The sequence below is a fragment of the Cetorhinus maximus genome, chromosome 5 (genome assembly GCF_964194155.1).
Source record: "Cetorhinus maximus chromosome 5, sCetMax3.hap1.1, whole genome shotgun sequence".
NCBI lineage: Eukaryota > Metazoa > Chordata > Chondrichthyes > Lamniformes > Cetorhinidae > Cetorhinus > Cetorhinus maximus.
In genome coordinates, this window is record NC_135883.1 from 168,128,144 (window position 1) to 168,153,281 (window position 25,138).

General features: G+C 44.2%; 1 protein-coding gene across 1 annotated transcript in view; it reads right to left on the reverse strand.

Annotated features, from left to right (window-relative positions):
- The window catches only part of LOC144681151 (dynein axonemal heavy chain 8-like), a 1,659,468-nt gene that overhangs the window by 890,124 nt on the left and 744,206 nt on the right, over positions 1-25,138 (reverse strand). The window contains exon 29 of the mRNA XM_078542878.1: positions 21,913-22,017. Coding sequence (XP_078399004.1) covers positions 21,913-22,017 — 105 coding nt within the window. The remainder of the gene's footprint in view (positions 1-21,912; positions 22,018-25,138) is intronic.

Here is a 25,138-nt window from a genome sequence, read left to right on the forward strand (position 1 = left end):
TCCAAAGACCCAGGGTAATGTGTTGGGGACCTGGGCTTGAATCCCACCATGGTGAAATTTGAATTCAATTAAAAGTCTGATGATGACCATGAAACCATTACCAATTGTCGGGAAGGAAGTCTGCTGTCCTTACCTGGTTTAGCCTACATGTGACTCCAGACTCACAGTAATGTGGTTGACTCTTAAATGCCCTCTGAACAAAGGTGGGCAATAAATGCTGGCCTAGCCAGTGACACCCATATCCCATGAATGAAAAAAAAGTAAAGGAGCTTCTAGAAGACAGTGAACATGACATGATAGAATTTCATGTTCAGTTTGAAGGGGAGAAGTGTATGTCTAAGATCAGTGTTTTAAACCTGAATAAAGGGGAGAATAAAGGATTATTTAAACTTAAATAAGGGTATGAGAGCACAGCTAGCTAAGGTGAATTGGGAAACTTGGTTAAAATTTGGACAGTAAAGATCAGTGGCAGACTTTTAAGGAGATATTTCATAACTCAACAAACATTTATCCCAGTCAGAAAGAAAGACTCCTCGAGAATGATTCATCGCCCATGGCTGAATAAGGAAGTTGAGGATAACATTGAAAGAAGCATAGTACATATCTGCAAAGATTAGTGATTGGTCAAAGAGCCTAGTGATACAATGGAAAATTTACATTCAAAGAGAAAGATGTGTTTAAGGAGAAAGGAGATTGTGTGTAAGGTAGAGGCATTCTAAGATCCAGCAAATGTAAGAAGCTTCCAGCCTATAAGCCTCAAGCTGCTGTCTGCAAGGACCCAAGGCTGATAGAAACTCATTTTGAATGTGACTGTCCAGGGTATGCTTTGCCAGGTGTCTCTTTAAATCTATGAGATTTATGGGGGTGTAACTGAGATTCAGGTTAATTAGGGGATTTTTGTAGTTAATATAGTAGTAATTTTGTAATCATATGTAAGTGCTTGCAATCTTACTTGTATTAATAAATGTTTAATTTAGTTTTATAAATATCCTCTTGAGGCTTAGTGGTCTTATTACTACTGAATTCAAAGCCTGCATCTTGAAACATACAAATTGCAAAAATGGGTTATGACAGTTGCTTCAAGATTTGAACAACTTAGCCTTTACCATCTGCTGTGTCATTATAATTGTGAGCTCTTTGTGGGATATATTTGAAATTCATTGATTTTTTGAGCTTGATGAATCTTAAAGCTAGGAGTACGAGAAGCACTTTGAATTCAGGAGTGGGTGTGAGGTATTTTTGAAGTGGTGAGACTGCAAAAATGGCTGTATCCATGGCTAAATCTGTTTTGGAAGTAGAAAGCATAACTCTGATTGGGTTATAGCAAGTATCCAAGAATAAGTTAACAGAGTTGGCAGATAAATTACAATTGGGGTTACCTGTGGGAGCTCAGAAAGCAGATATAATTGAAGGTATAGCACAGCATTTGAAGTTGGAAGTGATACCTGACACTAGTGAGTCACAGCTGGAGGTAGTGTGACTTCAGCTAGAAATGAAGAAGCTTGAACTTGAACAAGCAAAGGAAATGAAAAAACTGGAACTAGAGGCAGCAGAAAAAGAAAGGGAGAAAGAAAGATTATTTGAAAAATAAATGGAAATATGAAAACTTGATCTTCAGAGGGAAAGGTTAGCAATGGAAGAGAAAACTAAGGAAAGAGACAGAGAACAAAAACAAAAATACCTGGAAAAACTCAGCAGGTCTGGCAGCATCTGCGGAGAGGAGCGCAGTTAATGTTTCGAGTCCGAATGACCCTTCAACAGAACTGTTCTGATGAAGGGTCATTCGGACTCGAAACGTTAATTGCGGTCCTCTTTGCAGATGCTGCCAGACCTGCTGAGTTTTTCCAGGTATTTTTGTTTTTGTTTTGGATTTCCAGCATCCGCAGTTTTTCGCTTTTATCTTATTAAAGAGACAGAGAATATTGGCTTAAAAGGCTGGAAGTGAAAAAAAGAAACCTTGTTTGTGGAAAGTTCTGATGAGGAAAAAGCTTCTAAATTAAAACCCAGTGGGGAGATGTTTAAATTTGTATAAGCTCTTCCAAAGTTTGAGGGAAAAATATGTTGAAGCATTCTTTATTTCATTTGAGAAGATAGCTAAACAGATGAGATGGCCACAGGAGAACTGGATGTTGCTTTTGCAATCCAGGTTGGCAGGTAGAGCGTATGAGGTATATGCTTTGCTGTCTGAAGAAGAAATATCAGTGAATTGTGATATGGTAAAAAAGGCTATTTTGAGTGCACATGAGTTGGTTCCTGATGCATACAGGCAGAAATTTAGGAATATGAGAAAACAGCCTGGGAAAACTTATAATGAGTTTGAAAGAGTAAAACAAAGTAATTTTGACTGGTGGATATGGGCATTAAAAATAGAGATAACATATGCCGCTCTTAGAGAAGTAATTCTTTTGGAAGAATTTAAAGATTTGATTCCTTCGGTTGTGAGAACTCATGTGGAGGAACAGAGGGTTCAAACTGTAAGATAAGCAGCAGAGATAGCTGATGATTATGAGTTAGTTCATAGAGCGAAACTTTTATCGTCACCCTTTCAAATTGGAAAAGGATAGAAAGTGGGAAGGCGAAAGGAAGGTGGGTGGTCAGGAAAGAGGAGTAGCTAGAAATTCACAGGAAGATTTTTCTCAGAATAAAAAGGGGGTTGCTGAGGGTAGATGACATTCAAAAGTTGAGATGGTTTCATTGTAATAAAGTGGGGCACACAAAGTCAGTATGTTGGAAATTACAGGCAAAATCATTTTGGAATTATTGGGGTGCAGAAAAGTTCTGGAAGTAAAAGTACTGTGGGTTCTGAGGTTCAGGCAGGAAAAACAAATGGTTTGTGTACAAGTAAAACAAGGAGAATCAGTGATAGGTACAGAAGTGGGAATGTGTTCATGGTTTGCCCAAGAGAAGCTGGTTGCAGAACTTTTTAAAGATTTTGGGTGGAATTTTCCCAGAATTACACTAAGTGCAGTAGTGGGCGGGTAAAATAGAGTCCTACGCACTGTTGAAAAAGGCGGGCTTTCACATTGTATCTTCCTGAGCCTGCCTCATTATATATTTGCTCCCGCGAAACACGCCGTTTCCATGGCGGGCGGGCTCTCGTTCACCCGTTCGCCATCACCCTGCTGTTGCATCACACTGGCCGCCATCTTTAAAAGGTAGCTGCCAGCAAAGTGCTCATCACCAGCAGCTCACAACCGTTGCCTGGGAGAAAAGACCATCAAAATCAAAAAGACTGCAGCCCCCGGCTTCAGTGACGGGTCCCTCAAGTGACTTCTGGATGCTGTGGAGGCTCGCCGGGATGTGCTCTACCCCTGCTCTGGCCGCAGGATGGGTAGCAATGTCACCAACCTGGCTTGGGAGACGGTAGCAGCAGTGGTCAGCGTGAACGCCCTGCAGAGGAGGACAGCCACCCAGTGCCGCAAAAGGATAAATGATCTCCTCCGTTCCATCAGGGCAAGTCGCTCTTCTCAACACTCCCAACTCACACACTCACAAACCCATCACACATCAACAGGGTCCTCACTCACTGCCAGTGCAAGGGACATCACCATTCACTCTTTCACACACACCATCATTGTCCTCATCCCATCCATGGACCCACTCACCACCCACACAGGCTAGGCATATTTATTATCTGGCCCCTCAGACATCCTGATCCACTTTCCCCATCTCTATCCATGCAGGACAAACTGGCTCACAACAGGAGGTAAAGGTCACAGACAGGTGGAGGGATGCCGGAAATCAAAGTTCTGACAGAATTCAAAAACAGCCATCCAGCTGGCCAGCGGTGGCCGGGACTGGTTCTGTGCTAACAGTGAGGTCGGTGCTGCTCTACCAAGTGAGGATCTAGCAAGGCAACATCCATCAGGCAACCATGCCGTGAGTGATGTGTCCTCTTTCACAGGCGCCATGCACTAATTATCTCCCTTAACTTTTGCAGGCACATCTGCCAAACACCCAACAGAGTCCATGACTCGTGCCTCCAATCAAGCTCCAAAGAAACCTCAGAAGAGGAATCTGAAGGCACCCTCACCCACATTCTACCCAGTGCAGAGATACACACCTCATTAGGACCTAGCTTTAGAGTAGCCTCAGGATCACAATCTGGTGAGCACATCGCACTTTCCGATCCACAGCAGGCGGAGGCAGGGAATTCCCAGGTCCCCGGCGCTCAGAAGACTGCTGGAGGCCAATATGTCGCTGAGTCTGAGTCAGATGACGAGCCTCTGTACTCGATCATGTCACAGTTGCTGGAGCTGCAAAGGCAAGCTAGGAAACAACAGGAAGGGATGTCCGCTGCTCTCCTCAGATTGCAAGGCACGATGGAGGAATCGATCTATCTTCAGGCTGAGGTGATAGCACTGGCATTGCAACGTACTGAGGTCAACACTGGCAGGACAGCGGCCACCATGCAGACTTTGGTCCAGGATGTCATTCCTGCACTACTGTGCAGGCTTAGCCCCATTGCTGATGCCATAGTTGGCCTCCAACAGTGTGTACACGAGAGGGGTGCTAGGCAGCTTGATCATACTCCAGCTACCCCTTCCGCTCACGGAGTCAGCCAGGGCACCTCGGGCACCCATAGAGAGGAGGATCAGCAGGTGCACACTCCGGGGACATCCACTCGGGTGACTCTGGGAGTGACTGGTCCATCTGACTTCCCTCTCCTGTGACCTCCACAGATCTAGCTTTACAGGCCAAGGAGGGTGTCACTGCCACATAGCAGGGCCCTGAAAGCAGGCAGGGGCCTTCTGAGTCTTGGCCCTCCAAAAAATACCCGCCAAAGTCATCACAGACAGGGCATCATAGTCAGCAGGCTGCCTGCACCTCTGCTGTAGATGTCCGGGGAGCTCCAAGACATAGCAGCAGGGCTAGGAAAGCTAGATAAAAGTAGTTGCACAGACTGGCCATGGGTGTTGATCACTTGTACATACTGTTCGCTATTGTCAATAAACTCCTAAGAATGTCACCCTGACTGTGGGAGCCTGTTCTGATGAGCAATGTTCTTCTCACTTAGATGTGAAACCTTTCTGCGCAAGATAAAAGGCAGGTGTCTCAGTCCAGGGCCTGTTCCCTGTGCTCTGTGTAGCCTTAGGACCACAGTGATGGTCCAGCCTCTCACACTCTGGAAACATTGCTAATGCCTGCACTTCGGCAGTGCTGGCCACTGCTGCCAGAATGTAGTGGGCAGGCGCCACAGAGTTCTCTCATACTCTCTGTGTGCTCTCAGCACCTTTAAGGTGGGGCTGGCCCCCATCAAACCCGCATCTGCGACCAGTGTTGCTGTGCACCAGCTTCTGAAGGGCTGAGGTGCTGAAGGCAGACACAGGATCGGATGCGCCTAAAGTTTCATGGCTGCGTCTCTCAGATGGCCCTGATCATGGAGTGCAAGTGAGCTGCCCTCGGCCAGATAGGAGTCAGACATTCTCAGAGGCTATGTGAAGATCTATGGAGTGTCCTCACTGCATGTTATCGTTATCCTCCTACAATTGAGCGACTATTAGGGCCTCCACTGCATCTCCGTGACAGGAGCATTCTCACAGTCAAACGTTCACTACTGCAATTTGAGGATCTATGGGGACACCTCACTGCATGTCGTCATCATCCTCCACAAATCTGGCAGCTATGACGGCCTCCCAAGTGCGCCTGCCTCATCTAGCCAGTGCGAAAGCCTCATCCCCATCGTCATCACCACCAAGGGCCCCCTTACCCTCATCCCCGTCGGCATCCTCCCCATTGGTGGAGACAAGCAGCTCCTCCATCTCCTCCTCAGCCAGCTCCTCACCCCATTGCAGCACCAGGTTGTAAAGGGGGCAGCAGGTGACGATGATGCGTGACACCCTCTGTGGACTTTATTGCTGGGCTCCACCAGACCAGTCCAGGCAGCGGAACCAGAACGTCAGCATCCCAATGGTCTGCTCCATCAAGTTGCGAGCTGCTGCATGAGTCTCATTATAGCGCCGCTCTGCTGAAGTCTGAGTCTGCCGCACGGGTGTCATCAGCCACAGCCTCTGCGGGTAGACCTTGTCCCCAAGGAGCCAACCCTGCAGCCTTTGTGGACACTGGAAGACTGCAGGGATCTGCGAGCGACTCAGGATGTAAGCATTGTGCATACTCCCTGGAAACTGTGCGCATACCTGCAGGATGCGTTCCTGGTGGTCGCAGCTGCACGTTCAGTAAGTGGAAGCTCTTGCGGCTGATGAAGTCCACTGAGTGTAGCGATGGAGACCTGAGCGCCACATGAGTGCAGTCAATCGCACCCTGCACCTGTGGGGATCTGGAGATCAGGGTGAACCCAATGGCCCTTGCATCCTGGCTATTCCAGTCCCGGGCGAAATGTACAAAGTTGTGTGCCACGGAGAAGCTGGCATCTGTAACCTCATGGATGCATTTGTGGGTGGTGGGTTGTGAAATCCCACAGAGGTCACCTGTGGAGCCCTGAACAGAGCCACTGGCATAGAAATTGATGCCGTGGTCACTTTCACAGCCACTGGCAGTTGATGCCCTTCATGTCCCCTTGGTGCCAAGTCCCGCAGTAAGTGGCAGATGTGAGCCACCAGGTCCCTAGGCATGCACAGACGTTGGTGACAGTGGTTCTCAGTCATCTGCAGGAATGGCGGGCAGCGTCAATAGACCCTGGGTGTTGCTAGGTGCCAACCAACCACGGCTCGCTGTCGCTCCTGGGCAGCGTGTGCAAGAGCCCCTGCTGCCCCTTCTTTAAGAGGTTGCTGCTCCTGCCTTTGCACAGCCAGGTGCCTCAGTCACTCTTTCCTCCGTCTTCTAAGGTCTCTGTAGGCCATCAGGTATACAGCTAGGTCACCCGGATCCATTATCCTGATGTGGTCCTCCTGCAGCATGAAAGAGAGAAAGACATCGTTATCATGGCTGTACTTAGCACTTTTTCTGGCCCTGTGTGACCACCCCTTAATGCTTCCTAGAGAGTGCTGGTCACCCCTCGGATGGCGAGAGATGAGTGCACTGCCTGGCTGCCCTGTCAACCTGTAACATGGGGGACACCGGTCTATACCAGGATGCTGAGATTGCAAGGGGCTGTGAGCGCCTCCAGCAGTGCTACATGGCCAGCATTGGTGAGGAGATTGTACAACGTGTGCAGTCCAACTGCTCCGTGGTCCAATAAAGGGATGGCGGACTCGAAGTCTGTGCCGGACAGTGTGGGAGGGGTGGTGGGGGGGGTGAGGGGCGTAAGGTATGGAGCACTTGGTGGCCCTTTACTGCTTCCGCAATGCTTGCATGGGCGGGTAGACTAGGAGCCTGACCCCAATCATATCACTGTGACTGTGCCTGATCTGTCTTGGTTGCAGAGGCATGGTCAGTTTATACAGGTGTCCCTAATGAACTTACCCTCAGACACCGCCCCTCCCTCAGCAGTCGCCTCTAAGGCTGGCCAACATTTGCCCCCAGCGCCCCTGAGGCCTGTAAACAATGGGCCAGCTGTGGAGAACGCTGCTGCTCACTCACCTCAGTTCCCACAAAATGAAGGCTGCCAAGTGCAGTTGTGAAACACATTGGCGTGCTTTCCACCGATGTGGAAGGACGATACGGCGGGGTTCCAAGAGACTGGCAGGATGGCCTTTTAATTATATGCTAATGTATTACAATTAGCTCCCTGCCAACAGGAAAAGTGGCCCGCCGTTGGCCGGCTGAGGGGAAGAAGTGAAGTGTTGTCCCGCCATATTTTCTGTGCATGTCACCTATCACGCGCGCTGCCAGCGGGCTTAGGAAATTCTGCCCTTTGTGTGGAGGGAAAGCCTTCCCATGTGCACAGGGTGGAGTAGGCAAAAATGTAAAATTTTAAGGGACACAAGGGCTAGTCAATCCTTAATGTTGTGGGATAGTGATATTTGTTGTTCGGAGGGAGTATTGCAGGAACAGGTGATAATAAGTGGGGATCATGGAGATACTAAACCTATTCCCTTGTGGAAGGTAAATTTAAAAAGTAAGTGGAAAACTGGCAAAATGACTTTGGGGTGGTGGAAAAATTGCCCATTGCAAGGGTTCAATTTAATCTGGATAATGATATAGCTGGATCACAAACGTGTGTGATGCCTATGGTAGTTGAGCAGCCTGTGGAAGTGTTTTCAACTGAGGTTTTACAAGAGGAGCATCTGAGACTTTTTCCAGATTTTGTGATAATGAGATCACAGGCACACAGGTTGAAACAAGAAAAACAAGAAGGACAGACAGTTCAAGTTAAGGAAGAAGGTATTGAAATCCAATTAGTAGGCACTGTGTTTGATAACATTGCTCAGAAAAACACAGGAGAGGACCATTCAGCTGAAGTGTTTAACCCAAGGCAGTTAATTAAGTTGCACAGGAGGATTTGCAATTAAAACAGTTATATCAGACAGTTTACTCAGAAACAGAGATAACATATATTCTGGAATGTTATCACCGTAAGGGTAATATTTTAATGAGAAAATGGAGGCCAGATCATGTTTCAGCAAACGAAAGCTGGAGGGAGGTACATCAAATCGTTATCCTATTAGGGAATAGAAATGAGATTCTAAGGATTGCTCATGAAATTCCAATGGGGGAACATTTAGGAATTAGAAAGACAAAGGCAAAAGTACAGAAGCATTTTTATTGGCCAGGATTGCATAGGGATGTAGTCAAATTCTGTAAAACGCGGTACACAAGTTAGGTAATAGGAAAACCACAAGCAGTGGTTAAGCCAGCACCTTTAATCCCAATGCCAGCATTTGAAGAACATTTTACTAGGGTCATGATTGATTGTGTAGGACCCCTCTCTAAGACGAAAAGTGGAAATCAGTATTTACTGACAATAATAGATGTGTCTACCAGGTTTCCTGAAGCAATACCTTTAAGAAATATTACAACTAAGAAGATTGTGGAAGAGTTAACTAATTTTTTTACAAGGCATGGTTTACCTAAGGAAATGCAATCAAATCAGGGTTAAAATTTTATATCACTGCTGTTTCAGCAAGTAATGAACAGTTTGGGGATAAAACAGTTTAAGTCAACAGCTTATCATCCAGACAGAGTCACAAGGGGCTTTGGAAAGATGGCATTAAACTTTAAAAACCATGATGACAGCGTACTATCAGAATTATCCACAGGATTGGGATTGGGGAATTCTATTCCTGTTATTTGCTATTAGAGATGCTCCTAAAGTTTTAGACCTTTTGAATTAGTTTATGGTCATGAGGTAAGGGGACCACTGCAATTGATTTACGGGAAATTGGTGGGTCAAAACCCAGAAACAACTTTCCTGAAGTGATGTATCAAACATCAGAGAGAGATTAGACAGAGCATGTGAGTTGGCTAGGGAACATTTAAAGATATCACAGCAAGTAATGAAAGTGAAGTCAGATAAAAAAGCTAAAGCTCGTAGTTTTACTGCTGGAGTGAAAGCACTAGTTCTGTTACCAGTACTGGGTGACTCATTAAAGGTAAGGTTTAGTGGGCCTTACAGGATTGAAGAGAAATTGAGTGAAGTGATTTTTTAAATAAATACTTCAGATAGAAGAAAGAAGCAGAGGGTGTCATGTGAATATGCTCAAAAAATACTTTGACAGGGAAAAGGAACAAAAAGAGGTATTAGTGGTGGTAGGTAATGAGAAAGAAGTAGAAATGCAGGACTCTGAAATTGATTTTCCTCTAATCAAATTGGATAATGAGGGGATACTTGAAAACTTAAATGTAATATTGAGTTACCTTCCAGACAAGTGTCAGAGTGATTTGGAAAAGCTATTGCAGTCGCACAAAGCTATTTGTGGAAATAAGTTGGGGGGGGACAGATTTAGTTTTACATGATGTTTCTGCAGAAGTTTCATCTCAGTAAGGCAACATCCTTATAGATTAAATCTGGCAAGGTTATCACAAGTACAGAAAGAAATTGATTTCATGCTTCAAAATGATATCATTGAGTCTAGTTGCAGTAACTGGAGTTAGCCTATTGTACTAGTACCGAAACTGGATGGAACACAAAGACTGCGTGGACTATTGAAAGGTGAATGCGGTGGCAAAAGCAGATTCATATCCTATACCATGGTTGCAGCATTGTATTGAAAAATTTATCACAAATATTGACTTGCTAAAAGGATTTTGGCAAGTACTGTTATTGGGCTTTTGTGACGCCAAATGGACTATTTCAGTTCAAAGTCATGCCATTTGGTATGAAGAATGTACCTATGACATTTCAAAGACTGGTAAACAAAGTAATTGCAGATCTAAGCAATTGTGCTATTTATATTGATGATCTGATAGTTTTCAGTCAGGTGTTGGAGGAACATTTACAGCACCTGGAAGAATTATTTACTCAATTACAAGAAGCTAATTTGGTGATGAATTGCATAAAAGTGAATTTGCAAAAGCGCAAGTTATGTATCTAGGCCATACCATAAGACATGGGAACGTGGCTCCAAAAGGTGTGAAAGTCAAAGCTATCACGGATTTCCCAGTGCCTACAACAAAACGAAAAGTTTTGAGATTTCTGGGCATGAGTGGGTTTTAACGGAAATCTGTACCAAATTTTAGCAGTGTGGTTGCTCCACTAACTGAACTATTAAAAAAAGAACAAGAAGTTTCAATGGGCACTGGAGTATCAGAAGACATTTGATAGTTTGTAAATTGTATTAACTACGGCACCAGTTTTGTCAGTACCCAATTACGCCAAGCAATTTAAGTTGGCTGTTGATGCAAGCGATATAGGTATTGGGGCCGTATCATTACAAGAAGATGACAGTGGAATTGAAAAACCGATAGGTATTTTTCTCAGAAGTTGAATACACAACAGAGAATATATTCAATGATTGAAAAGGAGGCATTGGGTTCGGTGTTAGCATTGCAGCATTTTGAAATCTATGTGGCAAACAATTCATCAGAAACAATTGTTTATATGGACCACAATCCTTTGAGGCTTCTGGACAAATTTAGAGACACGAGTGCCAGGCCTTTCGGGTGGAGTTTATTAATGCAGCCATTTAATCTACAGATAATACATGTCGCTGGGCAAGAGATTCTGATTGCAGATGTGTTATCAAGAGCTTGAAGCTTAAAGGGAAACTTGGCCATTTTAAAAACATGGACACTGAACTGGAATGATTTATGCTGATACCAATGATTTGTATATATAATGTTATGTTAATGCATGCATTTGGTGATGTAATAGTGTAATAAGTATAGGAGATTGTGTAAGATGGGTTATTAAAAATGAAACCGTCTTTTAAAATTATGACAGTTCATTTTTCAATCAGGAGGGGGATGTCATGAAGAGAGATTAATGTCTATAATGTTATTGGAAATAATTTTTTTAAAAATAGAGTTCTATTGGACTCTGTGCCTATGGATTAAAGCCAGCAAGTCTGGGCGCTTTGATGTATTGTAGTTTTGAGATGTTAATTAGGCAAATGTAAGGAGGGTCGAAGGAAAATTATAAATTTGCATTTGTTAAAAGAAACCATTCAAGACTCTGTGAAATATTACACTTAGCTAGAAGACACCAAGCAATGCGTTCATTTCTTTTTCAGCTTACTAATAAAATTGGTGAGGTGAAAGGATGTTATTGTTAGAAGAGGTAAAGTTAAGAGCTTTGTGATAAAATAGAAAATTTACATTCAAAGAGAAAGATATGTATGAAGGAGAAAGGAGATTGCATGTAAGGCAGAGTCATTTTAAGATCCAACAAGTGTGAGAAGCCTCCAGCCTGCATGCCTCAAGCTGCTGTCTGCGAGGATGCAGAGCTGAATGAAAGACTGTCCAGGGTGTGCTTTTCCGGGTGTCTCTTTAAATCTATGAGATTTACTGTAGCCTTAACGGGGGTGTAACTGAGATTCAGATTAATTGGGGGATTTTTGTAGTTATTATAGTAATAATTTTGTAGATGTATGTGTGTGCTTACAATATTTCTTGTATTAATAACTGTTAATTTAGTTTTATAAAAAACATCTTGAGACTTCGTGGTCTTATTACTACTGAATTCAAAGCCTGCATCTCAAAACATTCAAATTGCAAAAATGGGTTTTGACAGTTGTTCCAAGTTTCCCTCTGGGATTTGAATAACTTACCCTTTACCATCGGCTGCGTCATAATAACCTGCATCCTAGGGTCTTAAAAGAAGTGGCTGCAGCGATAGTAGATGCATTCGTTATAATCTTCCAAAATTTCTTAGATTCTGGAAGGATCCAGTAAATTGGAAAATAGCTAATGTAACACCTTTATTCAAGAAAGGAGGGAGACAGACAGTAGGAAACTGCTGGCCAGTTAGTCTAGCATCTGTCATAGGGAAATTGCCAGAATCCACTATTAGCGAGGTTGTAGCAAGATACTTAGAACATCATAATTTGATTTAGTGGGGAGATGGTGGCTTAGTGGTAATGTCACTGGACTAATAATCTAGAAGCCCAGGCTAATGTCCTGGGGGAACAGGGACTCAAATCCCACCATGGCAGCTGGTAGAATTTGAATTAAATGAATAATCTGGAATTGAAAAGCTAATCTCAGTAATAGTGACCATGAAATCATTGTCAATTGTTCTATAAGCCCATCTTGTTCATTAATGTCCTTTAGGGAAGGAAAATCTGCTATCCTTACTCAGTTTGGCCTACATTGACTCTTGACCCACAGCAAAGTGGTTGACTCTCAACTACTTTCTGAAATAGTGTGGCAAGCCACTCAGTTCAAGGGCAATTGGGGATGGGCAACAAATACTGGCCTTGACAGCAATGGAGACATTCCATGAAAGAATTAAAAAAATTATCAGGCAGAGACAAGGAAGGGAATGGGTGACACCAGGCAGTCCAAGAGAAACAGGCAGGTAGTACTGGGGTCCTGCTCGCAAAGCGGTATTCCATTTTGGAGGCTGATGAGGGCGCTGGTTCCTCCAGGGAGTGCAGGCAGAGCCAAGCTTCTGGCACCACAAGCAGCCTGTCTGTACAGGAGGGGAGGAAGAGAGGAAGAGCAATAATAATAGGGGATTCTATAGTCAGGGAACAGATAGGCACTACTGTGGCCATCAATGTGACTCCAGGATGGTGTGTTGCCTCCCTGGTACCAGGGTCTGGGATGTCACTGAACAGCTGCAGGGCATCCTGAAGGGGGAGGGTGATAAGGCAGAGGTCATGGTACATGTTGGTACCAATGACATAGGTAGAAAGAGGGATGAGGTCTTGCATCAAGATTTCAGGAAGTTAGGCAGTAGACTAAAAAGCAGGACCTCTCGGGTTGTAATCCCTGGATTACTCCCAGTGCCACGTGCTAGCGAGCACAGAAATAGGAGAATAGCGCAGATAAATACGTGGTTTAAGAGTTGGTGCAGGAGGCAGGGTTTTAGATTCCTGGATCACTGGGACCGTTTCTGGGGAAGGTGGGACCTGTACAAGCGGGACGGTCTACATCTGAACCAGAGCGGGACTAATATCCTTGCGGGTGGGTTTGCTTGTGCTGTTGGGAGAAGCTTAAACTAATTCCGCTAACACAACGTTAGCAGAATAGGGACTCACCATACTACAGTAAAACAATCAAGTCAGAGGGACTACAGCTGCATTAAGTTTCAGGGGAGTAAGGCAAGGCTGGATGGCCTCTACTTTAATGCCAGGGCTATTACAGGTAAAACGGATGAGTTAAGGATGAGGATTGACACATGGAATTGTGATATCGTAGCCATCACAGAGATGTGGTTGAAGGAGAGGCAGGATTGGCAGCTCAACATTCCAGGATAAAGAATCTTCATGCGAGACAGGGGTGGGGGTACAAGAGGAGGAGGCATTGCATTATTAGTTAAGGAGTTAGTTACTGCAGTAAGGAGAGATGGTATCTTGGAGGGGGCATCAAATGTAGCTTTGTGGGTAGAGCGTAGCAATAAAAAAGGGGCAGCCACATTGTTAGGTGTTTATTATAGACCCCCAGGTAGTCAGCGTGAAATTGAGAAGCAAATATGTGCACAATTTGCGGAGGTAATGTAAAAACAAGAACAATAGGGTAATTATATTAGGTGATTTCAACTTTCCCAACATTAACTGGGATAGATATAGTGTTAAGGGCTTGGATGGAGTGGATTTCTTGAAATATGTACAGGAGAACTTTTTAGGTCAATATGTAGAGGGTCCAACAAGGGACAGCACAGTGCTGGACCTAATTCTGGGGAAAGAAGCCAGACAGGTGGCTGAGGTGGTGGTGGGGGAGCATTTTAGTCATAGCGACCACAACATGGTACAATTTAAGCTTGTTATGGACAAAGAAATTGACAAGTTGCAAAAAAATGTTTTGGATTGGGGGAGAGCGGCTTTTAGTAAAATAAGTCAGGATCTGGCCAAGGTAGGCTGGGAACAGCTACTTGTGGGGAAATCTACAGAGGAGAAGTGGAGAGCGTTCAAAAAGGAAATGGGGAGCGTACAGGCTCAACATGTTCCCTCTAGGGTGATAGGAAGCAGTAACAAGCTCAGAGAACCATGGATGGCCAGAGATATTCAGGATATGATGAGAAGGGAAAGAGAGGCTTTTAGCAGGTACAGGGGAACAAATAGCGAAGGCATTAGTTGAGTACAGAAAGTGCAAGGTGGAGCTTAAGAAAGCAAGTTGGAGACCAAAGAGGAGAAAGAGTAGGGCCCATTAGGGACCAAGGGGGCAATCTATGGATGGAGCCAGAGGACATCGGTAGAGTGTTGAACGAATACTTCACATTCATCTTCACCCAGGAGAATGAGGATGAAAGTACGGAGCTCGGGGAGAGAGACTGCGAGGTTCTTGAGCAAATTGATATAGGGAGTGACAAGGTATTGGAGGTGTTGGCAGGCTTAAACGTGGACAAATCTCCAGGTCCGGATGATTTGTGTCCCAGACTGCTGAGGGAGGCAAGGGAGGAGATCGTAGGGGCTCTGACCCAAATTTTTAACGCCTCTATGACCACGGAGGAGGTGCCAGAGGACTGGAGAACAGCTAATGTGGTTCCACTATTTAAGAAGGGTTGTGGAGATAAGCCAGGGAGCTCCAGACCAGCGAGTCTCACGTCAGTGGTAGGGAAACTATTGGAGAAAATTCTGAAGGAAAGAATCTATCTCCACTTGGAGAGTCAAGGTTTGATTAGGGATAGTCAGCATGGCTTCGTCAAAGGGAGGTCATGCCTAACAAATTTGATTGCATTTTTTGAGAGGTGACCAGGTGTGTCAATGAGGGTAGTGTAGTTGATGTAGTTTATATGGATTTCAGCAAAGCCTTTGACAAGGTCCCACATGGGAGACTTATAAAGAAGGCAAATGCATATGGGATGCAGGGTAATTTGATAAGGTGGATTCAAAATTGGTTTAGTTGAAGGAGACAGAGGGTGATGACAGAAGGCTGCTTTAGTGACTGGAAGCCCATGTCCAGTGGTGTACCACAGAGATCTATGCTGGATCCCCTATTATACGTCATTTACATAAACAACATAGATGACTAGGGTTAGTAAGTTTGTGGATGACACAAAGATTGACCGGGTGGTTAACAGTGAGGTTGAGTGTCTTGGGCTACAGGACGATATAGACGGGATCGTCAAATGGGCAGATAAGAGGCAGATGGAATTTAACTCTGAAAAGTGTGAGGTGATACACTTTAGAAGGAGTAAATTGACGAGGAAGTGCTTAATGAACGGCATGACGCTAGGAAGTTCTGAGGAACAAAGGCACCTTGGCGTGTGTGTCCATCGATCTCTGAAGGTGGAGGGGCATGTTAGTGGGGTGGTGAAAAAGGCATATGGGACACTTGCCTTTATCAATCAAGGCATAGATTACAAAAGTAGGGAGGTCATGTTGGCGTTGTATAGAAACTTGGTGAGGCCACAGCTGGAGTACTGTGTGCAGTCCTGCTCGCCACATTATAGAAAGGATGTGATTGCACTGGACGCGGTGGAGAGGAGATTCACCAGGATGTTGCCTGGGGTGAAACATTTAAGTTATGAAGAGAGGTTGGATAGACTTGGGTTGTTTTCGTTGAAGCAGAGAAGATTGAGGGGCGACCTGATCAAGGTGTACAAGATTTTGAGGGGCATGGACAGGGTGGATAGGGAGCAGCTGTTCCCATTAGTTGAAGGGTCTGTCATGAGGGGACATAAGTTCAAGGTGAGGGGCAGGAGGTTTAGGGGGAATGTGAGGAAAAAATTTTTTACCCAGAGGGTGGTGACGTTCTGGAATGCACTGCCTGGGAGAGTGGTGGAGGTGGATTGCCTTACATCCTTTAAAAAGTACCCGGATGAGCACTGGCACATGATCATATTCAAGGCTATGGGCCACAGGCTGGTAAATGTGATTAGGTAGGTAGGTCAGGTGTTTCTCACCTGTCAGTGCAGACTCAATGGGCTGAAGTGCCTCTTCTGTGCTGTGAGATTCTGTGAATCTATGATTCTTTGAACATGGGTTTGTGAAAGGAAAATTGTGTTTAATTAATTTATTCGAGTTTTTTGAGGAAGTAACAAGCAATGTGGATGAAGGGGAACCTGTATATGTGAGGTATTTGGGTTTCCATAAGACATTTGATATGGTACCACCAAAGGTTACTACACAAGACAACATTACATGATGTAGTGGGTAACATAGAGGCATGGATAAAGGATTGGATAACTAACAGGAAGCAGAGAGTAGGAATAAATGGATCTTTTTTGTGTTGACAAGCTGTAACAAGTGGAGTGTCATGGGGATCAGTGCTTGGGCCTCAACTATTTACAATCTACATCAATGATATGTATGAAGGGACCAAATGTATGGCAGTTAAATTTGCAGATGACACCAGGAAAGGTAGTAAGGTAAGTTGCCAAGAGGGGGTAGAGAGTATGCAAAGGGTATAGACAGGTGAAGTGATTGAGAAATCATTTGGCAAATGGAGCATTAAGTGGGGAAGTGTGAACTGGTTCACTTTGTCAAGAAGAATAGGAAAGCGGTATTCTGTTTAAATGCAGAGCAACTGCACAACTCCTGACCTCATTACAGCCTTGGTTCAAGCATGGTGAAAAGAGCTGAACTTCAGAGGTGAGATGAGAGTGACTGCCTTTGACATCAAGGCAGCATTTGACCGAGTATGGCATCAAGGAGCTCGAGCAAAACTGGAGGCAATGGGAATCGGGGAAAGCTGTCCCTGAGCTGGTGTCATACCTAGCACAAAGGAAGATAGTTGTGGTTGTTGGAGGTCAGTCATCTCAGCTCCAGGACATCACTGCAGGAGTTCCTCATGGTAGTGTCCTAAGCTCAACCATCTTCAGCTATTTCGTCAATGGCCTTCCTTCCATCTCTTGTTGGAGATGGTCATTGCTTGCATTTGCATGGCGTGAATGTGACTTGCCACTTGTCTACCCAAACCAGGGTATTGCCCAGTCTTCATGCATGTCAACATGGACTGCTTCAGTATCTGAGGGGTCATGAATTGTGCTGGAAATTGTGCAATCATCAGCGAATATCCCCACTTCTGACCTTGTGATGGAAGGAAGGTCATTGACAAGGCAGCTGAAGATGGTTGGACCAGGACACCACCTTGAGAAACTGTTGCAATGATGCTCTGGAACTGAGATGATTGGCTTCCATCAACCATGACCATCTTCCTTTGTGCTAGGCATGGCTCCAACCAGTGGAGAGTTTTCCCCCTGATTTCCATTGACTTCAGTTTTGCTCTGGCTCCTTGATGCCATACTTGATCCAATGCTGCCTTTATGTCAAGGGCAGTCACTCTCTCATCACCTCTGGAGTTCAGCTCTTTTGTCCATACTTGAACCAAGGCTGTAATGAGGTCAGGGGCTGAGTGGCCCTGGCGGAACCCAAACTGAGCATCAGTGAGCAGTTATTGTTAAGCAAGTGCCACTTGATAGCACTGTTGATGACCCCTTCCATCATTTTACTGATGATCTATACTAATTGGCTGAGTTGGATTTGTCCTGCTTTTTGTGTACAGGACATTCCTGGGCAATTTTAGACATTAACGTGCAGATGCCGGTTTTATAGCTGTACTGGAATAGCTTGGCTATGGGTGAGTCATTGCTGAATGACGAAAGATAGTTATGGTTGTTGGAAGCCAATCATATCTGCCCAAGGACACCTCTGCAAGAGCTCCTTGGCCCATTCTTATTAAGTTGCTCCATAAATGACCTTCTCTCTGTCATAAAGTCGGAAGTAGGGATGTTTGTTGATCATTGCACAATACTCATTTCCATTTGCGACATCTCAGATAAAGCAGCAGGCTGTGCCTGTGAGCAGCCGGACCTGGGCAACATCCAAGCTTGAGCTGATTAATGGCAAGTAACTTTCATGCATCACAAGGACCAGGAAATTACCATATCCAACATTAGAGTGTCTAAGCATCTCCCCTTGGCATTCAGCAGCATGACAAGCTCTGAAAGCCCCAACTATCTATATCCTGGTAGGGCTACCTTTGACCACAAACTTAACTGGAATAGCCATATACGTACAAGAGCAGGTCAGAATCTGGGAATTCTGCTGTGTGTAACTCACGTTCTAAGTCCCCAAAGACTCCCAACATCTATAAAGTACAAGTGAGAAGTATGAAGGCATCCTCTCCACTCAACTGGATGAATGCAGCTCAACAACGTTCAAGTAGCTCAACGCCATCCAGGACAAATCAGTCGACTTTATTGGTGTTTAATCACCACATGAGCATTCACTCCCTCCACCAGGAGGGGCGATGGCGTAGTGGTATTGTCACTGGAGGTAATCCAGAGTAATGCTCTGGGGACATGGGTTTGAATCCCACCACAGCAGATGGTGGAATTTAAATTCAATAAAAATCTGGAACTAAACGTCTAATGATGACCATGAAACCATAGTCAATTGTTGTAAAAACCCATCTGGTTCACTAATGCCCTGTAGGGAAGGAAATTTGTTGTCTTGTCTGGCCTATGTGGACTCCAGACCTGTCTCATAGACAAGTCATCAGCCTGACATAGTCATGTTCACGGAATCATACCTTACAGACAATATCTGAGACATCACCATCCCTGGGTAAATCCTGTTCCACTGGCAGGACAGACCCAGCAGAGGTGGCAGCACAGTGGTATACAGTCGGGAGGGAGTTGCCCTGGAAGTCCTCAACATTGATATCAGGTCAAACTTTGGCAAGGAAACTTCCTGCTGATTACCAAGTACCGCCCTCCCTCGGCTGATAAATCAGTATTCTTCCATGTTGAACACCACTTGGAGAAAGCACTGAGGGTGGCAAGGGCTCAGAATGTACTCTAGGTGGGGGACTTCAATGTCCATCACCAACAGTGGTTTGGTAGCACCACTACTGACGAGCTGGTCGAGTGTTAAAGGACATAGCTGCTAGACTGGGTCTGCGGCAGGTGGTGAGGGAACCAACAATAGGGAGCACATATTTGACATCATCCTCGCCAACTTGCCTGCCACAGATACATCTGAGCCTGACAGTATCAGTAGGAGTGACCACCAGACAGTCGTTGTGGAGACGAAAACCCGACTTCAAGTGATGATACCCTCCATCGTGTTATGTGGTACTACCGCCCTGCAAATTGGGATATATTTTGAATAGATCTAGCAGCTCAAGACTGGATATCCATGAGGTGCTGTGGGCCATCAGCAGCAGCAAGAAATGGCTGAAAGCACTGTATACTGCAAAGGCTATGGGCCTTGACAATATTCCAGCAATAGTGCTGAAGACTTGTGCTCCAGAACTTGCCGTGTCCCTAGCCAAGCTGTTCCAGTACAGCTACAACACTAGCATCTACCCGGCTATGTTAGAAAATTGGCCAGGTCTGTCTTGTACACAAAAAGCAGGACCAATCCAACCCGGCCAATGTCCACCCCATCAGTCTACTCTCCATCATCAGTAAAGTAATGGAAGGGGTCATCAACAATTCTATCAAGTGGCATTTGCTTAGCAATAACCTCAGTTATTAACTGACGCTCAGTTTGGGTTCTGCCAGGGCCATTCAGCTCCTGCAGGACTGCAGAACTCCTGACCTCATTACAGCCTTAGTCCAAACTGGACAAAAGAGCTGAACTCCTGAGATGAGGTGAGAGTGACAGTCCTTGACATCAAGGGAGCATTTGACTGAGTGTGGCATCAAGGAGCCCTAGCAAAACTGGGGCCAATGGGAATCAGGGGGAAAATTCTCCACTGCTTGATGTCATACCGAGCACAAAGGAAGATGGTTGTGGTTGTTGGAGGTTAGTCATCTCAACTCCAGGACATCACTGCAGGAGTTCCTCAGGGTAGTGTCCTAGGCTCAACCATCTTCACCTGCTTCATCAGTGACTTTCCTTCCATCATAAGGCCAGAAGTGGGGATGCTTGCTGATGATTGCACAATACTCAGCACCATTTGCGACTCCTCAGATCGTGAAGCAGTCCACATCCAAAGGCAGCAAGACCTGGACAATATCCAGGCTTAGGCTGACAAGTGGAAAGTAACATTTACGCCACACAAGTGCCAGGCAATGACCATATCAAACAAGAGAGAATCCTACTATTGCCCCTTGACATTCAATGGCATTGCCATCACTGAATCCCCACTATCAACATCCTGGGAGCTACCATTGAACAAAAACTGAACTGGACTGGCCATATAAATACTATGGCTACAAGAGCGAGTCAGAGGCTAGGAATATTGTGGTGAGTAACTCACCTCCTGACTCCCCAAAGCCTGTCTGCCATCTACAGGGTGCAAGTCAGGAATGTGATAGAACACTCCCCACTTGCCTGAATGAGTGCAGCTCCCACAACACTCAAGAACCTTGACACTGTCCAGAAAAATGCAGCCCGCTTGATTGGCATCACATCCCCAAACATTCACTCCCTCCACCATGACACACAGTAGCAGCAGCGTGTACCATCTACAAGATGCACTGCAGAAATTCACCAAGGCTCCTTCGACAGCACCTTCCAAACCCACAATCACTGCCATCTAGAAAGACAAGGGCAGCAGATAGATGGGAACACCACCACTTGCAAGTTCCCCTTCAAGCTACTCACCATCCTGGCTTGGAAATATTTTGCCGTTCCTTCACTGTTGCTGGGTCAAAATCCTTGAACTCCCTTCCTAACAGCACTATGGGTGCACCTACACCACATGGACTGCAGCGGCTCTATAAGGCAGCTCACCAATCCCCTCTCAAGGGCAACTGGGGATGGGCAATAAATGCTGGCCTAGCCAGCAACGCTCACATCCCGTGAATGAATAAAAGAAAATTACTGCACACCATGGCTACCATATATACCACCTCCAAGATGCACTGCAGCAACTTGCCAAAGCTTCTTCAACAGTACCTTCCAAACCTGAGACCTCTACTGCCTAGAATAATACAGCCCATGTGCATATGGGAACACCATCACCTGTAAATTCCTCTTCAAGTCATTAACCATCCCAGCCTGGAAATATATTACCATTCCTCCATTGCATTGGGTCAAAATCCTGGAATTTCTATCCTAACAGCACAGTGGGTTTGCCTACACCATAAAGGCCACAATTGTTCAAGAAAACAGCTTATGCCAACTTTCTTGAGTTATAGATGGGCAATGAATCATGCCCATATCTCATGAATGAATAAAAAATGTGGGAAAGTGAATCTATTATAAGGGACATAGTGACAGCGTAGTTCGAAAATCATAACATGATACTGCCTATGATGAAGCAGAGAATTGACTCGTGTATACCATTAGCCCATAGAGCAATTTCAATTCTGTGAAGGCTACAGTTGTTTAGAAAATGTTGTTATGCTGAATAAAAGGATGATCTGATCGTTTGAGTTTGCTTTGGTCATCTGTTCTGAGTTCTTTGGAGTTATACTGGTAACTTTTTGTCAGCTCTCTACTCATGTAATAAAGCTTGTGTAATAGGTTAATAATAGATTAATTCTTGTTCAGAATATAATTTTCCCCTGAAATATTCAGATTTAGCATTAATTCCTTCTGAATTATGTGTTAGTTAAAGCTAAATACTCACAGCTTTGACTTGCATTTTGTTGAAAGAGTACCTAAGTGTGTCAACTCCCTCTGCTTCCTCCTTTGAAATTTCCACTTCATACCGATTCAGTATGCTATATGCTTCCTACATGAAAACAAATAATAAAGCAATAACATAAAATCTAGTTATGATAAGGTTTGTACATGTGCTGACCTCTATCAATATTAAACACCAGATCAAATAGAAATTATTTATTAAGTATATAATTCTTGGATGGCCCAGCAGCTACGACAGTAGACAACTAGATTGTCATAAGAATTACTATACAAAGGAAGGCCAGGGATCATCTTGCTTCACTTCTACCATTTTGGTACTCACATTATACAACAATAATGAAGTTGTTGACTAATCATGGCAATCAATTTCTCTCAATCAGTCTACAATGGTGACCAGAGGATTAACATTCTCTTATCAGAATCATTGGCCCCCTTGTTCCATTACCCTAGATACTAAATATTTGCTTTGGTAGTGAAATTGTGAACAAATAAACACAATCTTAAAATTAAAGCTTGGCTTTATCGTATTGAAATCAAGAAGGTTGTTCCACACAAAAAATATAGTGGACAACTAAAAATTCTTCTCTGCCAAAAGACTGTGTATGTTGGATCATGTGAAATTTTCAGGAATGAAATCAATAGATTTTGGTGAAATATGGGTATCATGTAAGCATGGGATGGTACAACAAAAGAAGGAGGACATTCAGATTATTATGTCTGTGCCAGAGTAATTCAATTAGTCATGCTCCTGTGGTCTTTCCCCATAGCTCAATAATTGTTTTCCCTTATAAAGGGACAAATATCCAAGGCTTCTTACGTATTGGATCAGAAAGGAGTTTTGTGAATATGTAAAAACTCTCCCCTTCCCTTACATTTGCTCTCCCAGCAATTTTATTTGAAATAGTTATAATCCCTCATGGTTCTGAATCTGTGAAGGTAAGACTGGTGATCAGAAATAAAGCAAAATTAAAGATAACAAAATGGCAGTGATTTTGTTTTCCATTTCCCAATTTTTGGTGGTGCTCTCTGTGTTATTGTTTAGACAATCTGATATTCTCTTATTATTTAATTATGCTTGCTTTATTTTGATCACACATTATATTATTACTTTCTATCATCTTTTTCTAATCTCTGAGTACTTATGCCAGCTTTATTTCTTTTTGAACTACAAACTTTGCTTCCATCCCATCTTTTTTTGATCCTGCCCACAGATTAAGCAATTACAGATAACCTCTCTTATGGATTCAGAAAAAGCCTGGGTTGTCAAAACAGGAGCTTGAATGGCTACGCCATTTGGGGCTCAGTGTTGCCTCAGAGCCAGAGGCCATTGGTTCATTACATAGGATTGTATTGTATGATTCCAACCAAAACAGAAATAGACCAATTAGCCCAACCAACCCGTGCTGGCATGTATGCTCTACTTAAGCCTCCACCCACATTTCCTCATCTAAATCTACCGTTGTAACCCTCTATTCGCTTTTCCCTCATATGCTTGTCTAGCTTCCCCTTAAATGCATCTATACTTTCGTTTCAACAACTCCCTGTGGTGGCAAGTTCCGCATTTTCACTGCTCTTTGGATAAAGAAGTTTCTTTGAATTCCTTTTCTTGGTGACTATCTTATGTTGATGGCCTCTAGTTATGCTTTTTCCCATAAGAGGAAACATTCTCTCTTCATCCACTTTATCAAAAACTTTCAGCATTTGAAAAATCTCTATTAGGTCACCCCTTAGTCTTCCTTTTTCAAGAGAAAAGAGACCCAATCCTTTCATGATATGCATCCCCATGTATTTCTGGTATCATTCTGGTCAATCTTCTCTGCACTGTCTCCTGTGCCTCTGTTAATTATCAAGCTGATGTTTGTGGGACCTTGCTTTGCATAAATTGCCTTCTACATTTTATTATAATGATGAATATACTTCAAAAGTTCCTCATTAAAGTGTTCACAAAAGTGTTGCAATATGCCTTTATGGGATATCCACATGATATCACTAGAACGGAAATGTGTTATGTGAGCCAGTCTTAGTTTGCCTTTTGCTTTGAGCAGAGCACACACAATGCTCTGATGTCTTCAACCTTTATACCTATGTATAACTGTTCTCATGTGCTTAGTCTTAATAAATGAGAGATTGGCACCTTGTGTCTGGTTCCGTAAATAAGTCCAAGGTATTATATCATTATAACATAACATGGTGATCAATGGTGGTGAGACAGGTGGCAGCGAGATTAAGTACAGGAACGATATGATGAACAGCCATAAAATGTGCTACATGGCATGACACTGCCTTCGACATTTTTGGCCAGACCACAATAAAGTCACAGAGTTGCAGGGTGTTGTTGCAAAGAAAAGCTTTGGGGACACAGCACAGAACCAGTTTTCAAATAAAGAGTTGGTAAGCAGGCGGATCCCTCATGGTGAGATTGCAGTACACAGCCTGTCAGTTCAGTAAGTGGGACAGAACGCCAAGAGGACCAGCGGCAGAGTAGCTCAGCCAAGAAAGGGGCGCGGCCAGGGCGTAGGCTGGATTGACAATGAACAAGGGAGAGTCAAACAAAAAAAAAACTGTCATAAAAATCGGGCCAGAGAAGGTTGTAATTATAATGGGTGGCTTTGGGAGTTGCTGAATAATAAACTGCATAAAAAGCAAATACACTATTGCTCCATTGTGCATTCCCACCACTACTCGTCTTGGTGGGCAGAGCTGTGGAAAACGTATGAAAACAGTGACAGCAACATTCATCCCAGATACTACAGAAGAAAGAAGAGCTCAGGGGTATTGTCAGAACGTCCACATAATTTCCCAGTCTGAATTAAGAGGCAGCTGACCTACTATCTGAATTCAAAATGTTTAAACAGTGTACAGAGCTATGGTTCATTTGATTCAGCTGTGTCTGAACCAGACAAGCAGGCCAAAAAAATTTGCCTAGCAATTGGAAATGAAGGTCTACACAGGCTGAACATGACAGGATTAACACAGGGGGAGCTAAAGGATCTACAAAAGATATGGGCCAGAATTTCTAGCTCATCAGGCGGGCGTACGCCCGATGTCATCGCGCACTCGTGCGATATTTCGGTCGGCGGGCACGTGCGGGAGTCAGCAGCGTGCCTTCCAACAATTAACATGCCTATTAAGGCCATTAAAGTCCCAATTGAACTAAATTTTTGCTGCCCATTCAACCTTATGGTTGGCAGGCAGGCGAAAAGGCCAAG